The 10,046-nt window shown below is 43.1% G+C and overlaps 1 protein-coding gene across 2 annotated transcripts in view; it reads right to left on the reverse strand.

Moving 5' to 3' along the window:
- The window catches only part of LOC115224571 (chymotrypsin-1), a 13,073-nt gene continuing 3,027 nt past the window's right edge, over positions 1–10,046 (reverse strand). The window contains exons 2-6 of one of the 2 annotated variants that reach the window (XM_029795496.2): positions 9,868–10,030; positions 5,632–5,759; positions 2,950–3,084; positions 997–1,142; positions 1–230 (exon numbers count right to left, since the gene is read on the reverse strand). In XM_029795496.2, coding sequence (XP_029651356.1) covers positions 78–230; positions 997–1,142; positions 2,950–3,084; positions 5,632–5,759; positions 9,868–10,030 — 725 coding nt within the window. In that variant the 3' untranslated portion in view covers positions 1–77. The remainder of the gene's footprint in view (positions 231–996; positions 1,143–2,949; positions 3,085–5,631; positions 5,760–9,867; positions 10,031–10,046) is intronic. The other variant, XM_036513388.1, reaches the window with a different exon arrangement.

Raw genomic sequence — 10,046 nt, forward strand, 5'->3', positions numbered from 1 at the left:
TCTCGGTTAAAGAATATTTTCTTTTATTAAAATCCTTAAGACTTCATTTGTACGACTATGTGTGAAAGAAGTAGAACTTAAAGATTATTTTTAATCCATTCTCGGAAATAAGCCACACTGCTAAAAGCACTGATTTCATTGTCACAATTATCGCCAAAAGATGTCACTCCTGCCAGCACCATTTGTCCTGTTTTTTTACTGGGGCAGTACAAAGGTCCACCAGAATCTCCCTGGAATTATCGAAAGAAAAAATTTGATAAATATATGAGAAGCAAACAAAAGCAATGGAAAATATATGTTCAGTTGCTGTTGCGTAAGTTATTTTTTTCACTTCAGAATTGTTTTAAGATTTCAAAGACTCAACAAAAATTGTGATAATTGACTCATTCGTTCATGAACCATATAACATGATAGCTGTGGTCATGTGATAGTTTTCATGTAGTCTACCAATGTCACAGTAATCATCATCATCATTTAATGTCCGCTTTCCATGCTGGCATGGGTTGGACAGTTCAACTGGGGTCTGGGAAGCCAGAAGGCTGCAGCAGGCCCAGTCTGATCTGGCAGTGTTTCTACAGCTGGATGCCCTTCCTAACGCCAACCACTCCGTGAGTGTAGTGGGTGCTTTTTACGGGGCTGGCAGAAAGCCATGATCGGATGGTGCTTTTTACGTGCTACCGGCATGGGGACCAGACGAAGCTGGCAACGGCCACGGTCGGATGGTGCTTTTTACGTGCTACCGGCATGGGGACCAGACGAAGCTGGCAACGGCCACGGTCGGATGGTGCTTTTTACGTGCCACTGGTAAAACATGGTAAATATTTTTGTGACTTAGACCCAACAAATGTTAGAATACATTAATGTTTCAATATTACATCGGTTACCAGATATTCCTCTTGAATGTTCAGTGTGCATGCACGAATGCATATTTGTACGTGCATCCATGTATCTGTGTGTGTTTTGCGTGTATGCGTGTGAGAGTTTGAATCATAATACCTGGCAAGTGCTGGGCCCTCCTTTCTTGAAATCACCTGCACACAAGACGCCTTTGGAGATCATCATTCGGGAGTTCGATTGACAGACATCAGTGGGAATTGCCGGAAGAGCAACTTTCTGGAGTTTATTTGGTGACTTTTGTTGCCCTAGAACAAGAATAGTTCCAATACATATACACACATTCATATATATATAGTTGAAATATAAAGAAAAACAAGACAGGTGAATTAGTTTGACGTTCGGGAAGGTGAGAAAGTCTTTTGCGTTTCGAGCCTACGTTCCCTAACAAAGGAACATGAGGAAATAAATAGAGAACAAATAAAACTTGTGGATTTAGGGGTCAATCATGGCGACTGGTTGGATAAAGGTAGTTAGACAGGAGAGCTAGGAAGAAGGGGAGATAATAAAGTACTAGTGATCCCAAGACGAAGATGCGCGAGCGTGTGTGTATGTGAGAGTGTGTGTGTATGTGAGTGTGTCTGTATGTGAGAGTGTAAGTGTGTGTGTGTGAATATTTGGGCTTCAACGTAGCCAACGAACAGGTTCAGATGTTCAGGTGCCGGGGACGCCTGCGAAAGTTAAACCGGTTCACAACACGTTGGCAAATGCCTGCAAAATGATCGACTGCTTGGAACTGACCTGGAGCAGGCGTCCAGTGGGATGGTCGGCGGCCCAGGTCGGTGAAGCAGTGGTCTTCGTTAGATGCGAGTGGAGTGTTGTGGAATAGTGCATACAGCCTGACACGGCGCACAAAACTATGAATGGAGTGAGGGAGATGAAGCGCAGACCCTTACTAAGAAGGGAGCGCACTGCCTCAGAGAGGAGAAGATCTGGAGGAATGGTAACAATAGACTGAAGTGGGGAAGGTTGGATGAATTAGATGTGGGAGGAGAGAGAGGAGGGGTAAGTGTGTGTGCGGTTAGAGTAACGGAAGGCTTGGGGTGAGGATGAGGGGGGAAGCGCATTGGGGAGGGGTGGGGTAGTGGCATCGGGTGTGACGGATTGAAGGAGTGAGTAGAGTTTACGCTGTTTAGTGCGAGCGAGAAACTCGTGGTACTTAACTTATCGACCTTGAAAAGATGAAAGGCAAAGTTGACCTCGGCGGAATTTGAACACAGAACGTAGCGACAGACGAAATACCTATTTCCTTACTACCACAAGGGGCTAAGCACAGAGAGGACAGACAAACGGATTAAGTCGATTATATCGACCCCCAGTGCGTAACTGGTCCTTAATTTATCGACCCCGAAAGGATGAAAGGCAAAGTCGACCTCGGCGGAATTTGAACTCAGAACGTAACGGCAGGCGAAATACGGCGACGCATTTCTCCCCGGCGTGCTAACGATTCTGCCAGCTCGCCGGGGCTTGCAATTTCGGCGGAGGGGATACGTCGATGACATCGACTCCAGTGCTCAATTGGTATTTATCTTATCAACTCCGAATGGATGAAAGGCAACGTTTAAGTCCGGCACATAGAGAGCCTAAACAAATACACAAGGCATCTTTTTTTTTTCCCGCTTTAACTATTTACTGAAGATTTCTTACCATGCCACCCACTTGTGAAAATTCGAAACTTATTACTTCAAACTGTCGAAACAATACACTCATCATTGAAGCATTGCCCCAGATTCTTCGTGTAACTTTAATCGCTCATGTTCCTAATCTTCTCTCAACCTTTTTTTAAAGCCCCATTCCACGCCAAGTTTGTATTCTATTTATGAAGGGGATGAAATAAAATTAAAAAGGTAGGTAAAAAGAAAGAAAAAAGAAAAATGGCCAATAAAATTATAATATAAGGTTGTCCCAAAAGTTCGTAGAAAGTCTTGGAAAATAATGGTCTTTATTTTGAGGAATAATTTTTGTTGTTTTTGTTAGTACTTGGCGAGTAAAAATTCAATTTTCGCAAGTGTTTACGAACTTTTGGGACAACCTAGTATTAGAAAATTTACTAACATCCGAGATCACCCCATCCAGCAGCGATACATCGTGCGTTGTCAAAGATTTCTCCTGGTTGGGCCAAAGGAACAAACTGGACGCAGCTGTCAGGTTTGATTGACTTGGACAGTCTCACCACGGCAATATCATTCTCTGTAAGGCAATAAAAGATTCAAAGGAAGAAAGGAAAGAGAAAATTTATTTAAATATTTAATCGATTATAATAATAATAATAAAAATGTGCATCTCTGATCACGAGCAGAAGTAGTGGGGGAGCATCATAGCCATGTGTTGAGAGGGATTCTTTGGGGCTTGAATAATTCACCTCTGGAAACATGGGTGTTTCGTTCAACATCCTTAAACAACCCTTATTCAGGGACCTTTTGAGCGGGATGGGCTACTCAACCTGAAGAAAATTCTAACTGGGCCCCACCTGCAAGGTCATGTGCTGTTTATCTTGACATTAGATCACCATGTCGCACACATATGGTTGTGATGCATGTGCCTGGTGTACCCTTATCAGACGGGTAGTCATGATGGGTATATTGGGCTTCGTATATTTTACCCCAGTGTCACTTTGATGGCATGAACTGCTCTCTCACTCAATAATAATAATAATAATAATAATAATAATAATAATAATAATGATGCATGTGCCTGGTGTACCCTTATCAGACGGGTAGTCATGATGGGTATATTGGGCTTCGTATATTTTACCCCAGTGTCACTTTGATGGCATGAACTGCTCTCTCACTCAATAATAATAATAATAATAATAATAATAATAATAATGATGCATGTGCCTGGTGTACCCTTATCAGACGGGTAGTCATGATGGTTATACTGGGCTTCGTAAATTTTACCCCAGTGTCACTTTGATGGCATGCACTGCTCTCTCACTCAATAATAATAATAATAATAATTTCTACTGTAGACACAAGGCCTGGATTTTGTGGGGAGGGGGACAGTCAATCACATCGACCTAGTACTAAACAATGCTGTTTTAAGTGAAGATTTCGAGCAAAGCCCAAAAGGTAGTCGGGAATTTAATGAGAGTAAGACTCTGAAATCCACTTGCCCGAGAAAATCCATCACACAAGAGATTAAGTCGGTCATAAAATTATCTAGACTAAAACTTGGAGTTTGGACGGAGTTTCTGCCCAAACACTAAGAATTTCGACAAGAATAAACTAGCTCAAGGGCTATTTCAGTTTGTCCGCCGTCACAAGCTGAAGGATAATTTTTTTAAAAGAAGCTGGTAACGAAGAGTCAGAAAACCCTATGCTTACTGAAAATAAAAATGATGATGATCAAATCTGGCATGATTGGATTGAAAAGAATCCTAATTGGTATGTGGAGGCGCAATGGCCCAGTCGTTAGGGAAGCGGACTCGCGGTCGTAGGATCGCGGTTTCGATTCCCAGACCGGGCGTTGTGAGTGTTTATTGAGCGAAAACACCTAAAAACTCCACGAGGCTCCGGCAGGGGATGGTGGTGATCCCTGCTGTACTCTTTCACCACAACTTTGTCTCACTCTTACTTCCTGTTTCTGTTGTACATGTATTTCAAAGGGCCGGCCTTGTCACTCTCTGTGTCACGCTGAATATCCCCGAGAACTACGTTAAGGGTGCACGTGTCTGTGGAGTGCTCAGCCACTTACACGTTAATTTCACGAGCAGGCTGTTCCGTTGATCGGATCAACCGGAACCCTCATCGTCGTAACCGACGGAGTGCTTCCATCCTAATTGGTATACAGATAAAGTTCTGGATGGACGTTCACAAGCACTACTGGAATTCCTTGAATCTTGTCAGGCAAGCATTAGAGAAAGCCTTAAGACAAGTGGAAAGAAGTCTTGGAATAACCTCACAAATTCCCAACGTTACGCACTCCGACGTCTCGCTAATAAGGATTCTATTGTTATTAAAATGTCGCTGTTGTAATTATGGTCAAAAGTGAGTATATTTCGGCTTGTGAAGAAGTTTTAAGAGACAAAACTTCATATGAAAAATTACCTGTCGATCCAAACCCCAATTACAAAGAGAAACTTGACAAAATAATTCTGAAAATGGAGGAAAACAATTTCATTTTTCATTAATAAGGCCGAATCCAGGATTTTACGGTCAGAAAGAGCACCTGTTTTTTAAGGTCTCCTGAAAATAAACAAAATGTTCGAAAAATTTCCTCCAATGCACCCAATTTGCAGCGGATATGAATGTTGTACAGCCAAGATTTCGGAACGGCTGGACGGGTTTCTACTCCTTATTTCAAAACGTAAGGCCTGGACAAAATAATTCTAAGAGTGGGATGGAAGCACTCCGTCGTCGGTTATGACGACGAGGGTTCCGGTTGATCCGAATCAACGGAACAGCCTGCTCGTGAAATTAACGTGTAAGTGGCTGAGCACTCCACAGACACGTGCACCTTTAACGTAGTTCTCGGAGATATTCAGCGTGACACAGAGAGTGACAAGGCCGGCCCCTTGAAATACAAGTACAACAAAAACAGTACAGCAGGGATCACCACCATCCCCTGCCGGAGCCTCGTGGAGCTTTTAGGTGTTTTCGCTCAATAAACACTCACAACGCCCGGTCTGGGAATCGAAACCGCGAGTCCGCTGCCCTAACCACTGGGCCATTACGCCTCCATTCTAAGAGTATATAACTAAGAAGTATATAAAAAGACCAAGACAATGATACTTACTTATAACATATTCAGACAAAAGATAACCTGCGTGTTTTACAAACGATTTCGTAGTTGTTGATTGATCGCCATATTTGTTCTGGTCGTTGGTTCCAATATTTACGCTGATCTTTTTTACAGGTCCATCACTGCAAATAAAGTAGTGGTGGTGGTTGTAATAGAAGTCGAAGTGAGAGGGTGATGGGTCGGAACGGGAGATAGTATTGTTAGCACCAACCAACCATAACCAAGCAGTCCTATGACGCAAACATACGTAGCCGTATTTCGTCTGTCTTTACGTTCTGAGTTCAAATTCCGTCGAGGTCGACTTTGCCTTCATCCTTTCGGGGTCGATAAATTAAGTACCAGTTACGCACTGGCGTCGATATAATCGCCTTAATCTGTTTGTCTGTCCTTGTTTGTCCTCTCTGTGTTTAGCCCCTTGTGGGTAGTAAAGAAATAGGTATTTCGTCTGTCTTTACGTTCTGAGTTCAAATTCCGCCGAGGTCGACTTTGCCTTTCATCCTTTCGGGGTCGATAAAACAAGTACCAGTTACGCACTGGGGTCGATATAATCGCCTTAATCTGTTTGTCTGTCCTTGTTTGTCCTCTCTGTGTTTAGCCCCTTGTGGGCAGTAAAGAAATAGGTACATAGTTCTACTGCAAGAACACAGCAAAACAAACACAAAAACCACGACTGCAGCGCAATTCACAACCACTATAACGACAACAACAACTAATAAAAGCTGCAAAAAGAAATACTTCTAACTCTATGCAAAATGTATCCATTAATTTCACTTATGTAAACAAAAGCATTCCTTCATTCCTCCAAAACCATTCCGAAACCATTCCTCCACAAGTTTGCGTATCAGCCATGATACCTCATTCTCTGCACCACTCTGCTTTTGGCCATTCACTGTTATAGTGTTCTCTGGTTCAAGTCCAACCCAGTTACGTAGGACGTTATATATTTATCTATTTCTTTACTACAAAAAAGACAGACAAAGGGATTAAGTCGATTATGTCGACCCCAGTGTGTAACTGGTACTTAATTTATCGACCCCGAAAGGATGAAAGGCAAATTCGACCTCGGCGGAATTTGAACTCAGAACGTAAAGACAGACGAAATACCTATTTCTTTACTACCCACAAGGGGCTAAACACAGAGAGGACAAACAAAGACAGACAAAGGGATTAAGTCGATTATGTCGACCCCAGTGCGTAACTGGTACTTAATTTATCGACCCCGAAAGGACGAAAGGCAAAGTCGACCTCGGTGGAATTTGAACTCAGAACGTAAGGACAGACGAAATACCTATTTCTTTACTACCCCAAGGGGCTAAACACAGAGAGACAAACAAAGACAGACAAAGGGATTAAGTCGATTATGTCGACCCCAGTGCGTAACTGGTACTTAATTTATCGACCCCGAAAGGACGAAAGGCAAAGTCGACCTCGGTGGAATTTGAACTCAGAACGTAAGGACAGACGAAATACCTATTTCTTTACTACCCACAAGGGGCTAAACACAGAGAGGACAAACAAAGACAGACAAAGGTATTATGTCGACCCCAGTGCGTAACTGGTACTTAATTTATCGACCCCGAAAGGATGAAAGGCAAATTCGACCTCGGCGGAATTTGAACTCAGAACGTAAAGACAGACGAAATACCTATTTCTTTACTACCACAAGGGGCTAAACACAGAGAGGACAAACAAAGACAGACAAAGGTATTATGTCGACCCCAGTGCGTAACTGGTACTTAATTTATCGACCCCGAAAGGATGAAAGGCAAATTCGACCTCGGCGGAATTTGAACTCAGAACGTAAAGACAGACGAAATACCTATTTCTTTACTACCCACAAGGGGCTAAACACAGAGAGGACAAACAAAGACAGACAAAGGGATTAAGTCGATTATGTCGACCCCAGTGCGTAACTGGTACTTAATTTATCGACCCCGAAAGGATGAAAGGCAAATTCGACCTCGGTGGAATTTGAACTCAGAACGTAGCGACGGACGAAATACCTATTTCTTTACTACCCACAAGGGGCTAAACACAGAGAGGACAAACAAAGACAGACAAAGGGATTAAGTCGATTATGTCGACCCCAGTGCGTAACTGGTACTTAATTTATCGACCCCGAAAGGATGAAAGGCAAATTCGACCTCGGTGGAATTTGAACTCAGAACGTAGCGACAGACGAAATACCTATTTCTTTACTACCCACAAGGGGCTAAACACAGAGAGGACAAACAAAGACAGACAAAGGGATTAAGTCGATTATGTCGACCCCAGTGCGTAACTGGTCCTTAATTTATCGACCCCGAAAGGATGAAAGGCAAAGTCGACCTCGGCGGAATTTGAACTCAGAACGTAAGGACAGACGAAATACCTATTTCTTTACTACCCACAAGGGGCTAAACACAGAGAGGACAAACAAAGACAGACAAAGGTATTATGTCGACCCCAGTGCGTAACTGTACTTAATTTATCGACCCCGAAAGGATGAAAGGCAAATTCGACCTCGCGGAATTTGAACTCAGAACGTAAAGACAGACGAAATACCTATTTCTTTACTACCCACAAGGGGCTAAACACAGAGAGGACAAACAAAGACAGACAAAGGGATTAAGTCGATTATGTCGACCCCAGTGCGTAACTGGTACTTAATTTATCGACCCCGAAAGGACGAAAGGCAAAGTCGACCTCGGTGGAATTTGAACTCAGAACGTAAGGACAGACGAAATACCTATTTCTTTACTACCCACAAGGGGCTAAACACAGAGAGGACAAACAAAGACAGACAAAGGTATTATGTCGACCCCAGTGCGTAACTGGTACTTAATTTATCGACCCCGAAAGGATGAAAGGCAAATTCGACCTCGGCGGAATTTGAACTCAGAACGTAAAGACAGACGAAATACCTATTTCTTTACTACCCACAAGGGGCTAAACACAGAGAGGACAAACAAAGACAGACAAAGGTATTATGTCGACCCCAGTGCGTAACTGGTACTTAATTTATCGACCCCGAAAGGATGAAAGGCAAATTCGACCTCGGCGGAATTTGAACTCAGAACGTAAAGACAGACGAAATACCTATTTCTTTACTACCCACAAGGGGCTAAACACAGAGAGGACAAACAAAGACAGACAAAGGGATTAAGTCGATTATGTCGACCCCAGTGCGTAACTGGTACTAATTTATCGACCCCGAAAGGATGAAAGGCAAATTCGACCGCGGTGGAATTTGAACTCAGAACGTAGCGACAGACGAAATACCTATTTCTTTACTACCCACAAGGGGCTAAACACAGAGAGGACAAACAAAGACAGACAAAGGGATTAAGTCGATTATGTCGACCCCAGTGCGTAACTGGTCCTTAATTTATCGACCCCGAAAGGATGAAAGGCAAATTCGACCTCGGCGGAATTTGAACTCAGAACGTAAAGACAGACGAAATACCTATTTCTTTACTACCCACAAGGGGCTAAACACAGAGAGGACAAACAAAGACAGACAAAGAGATTAAGTCGATTATGTCGACCCCAGTGCGTAACTGGTACTTAATTTATTGACCCCGAAAGGATGAAAGGCAAATTCGACCTCGGCGGAATTTGAACTCAGAACGTAACGACAGACGAACTACGGCTACGCATTTCACCCGGGGTGCTAACGTTTCTACCAGTTCGCCGCCCTTCAGTTATATATTTATAGGCGCAGTTATATATTTATAGGCGCAGGAGTGGCTGTGTGGTAAGTAGCTTGCTAACCAACCACATGGTTCCGGGTTCAGTCCCACTGCGTGGCATCTTGGGCAAGTGTCTTCTGCTATAGCCCCAGGCCGACCAATGCCTTGTGAGTGGATTTGTAGACGGAACTGAAAGAAGCCTGTCGTATATGTTGTATATATATTTATATAAGTGTGTGTGTTTGTTTGTGTCCTGTGTTTGTCCCCCTAGCATTGCTTGACAAACGATGCTGGTGTGTTTACGTCCCGTCACTTAGCGGTTCGGCAAAAGAGACCGATAGAATAAGTACTGGGCTTACAAAGAATAAGTCCCGGGGTCGATTTGCTCGATTAAAGGCGGTGCTCCAGCATGGCCGCAGTCAAATGACTGAAACAAGTAAAAGAATAAAAGAATAAAAGAAGAGAATCGACCAACTTCTTATGCTAAATTCACGGGCACAAAATGTATTCTGTAATCAAATAAGCACTGTTACATATTAGCAATAAGAAAGGTACTTACAGGCAATGTGCAGCTGTGAGTACATGGGTGGCATCAATAAGGGTACCTCCGCATGTAACATAGGATCTGCTTCTTGGCTGGTTGTAAATTTTTAAGTGGACAATTGATGGGAATTCGCATAACCCAGCTGCTGAGCCAGCAACAATTTGTTCATTTGGTGGAGCTATTTTAATAGAAGA

The sequence above is a fragment of the Octopus sinensis genome, linkage group LG25, assembly GCF_006345805.1.
Source record: "Octopus sinensis linkage group LG25, ASM634580v1, whole genome shotgun sequence".
In the NCBI taxonomy this organism is placed as follows: domain Eukaryota; kingdom Metazoa; phylum Mollusca; class Cephalopoda; order Octopoda; family Octopodidae; genus Octopus; species Octopus sinensis.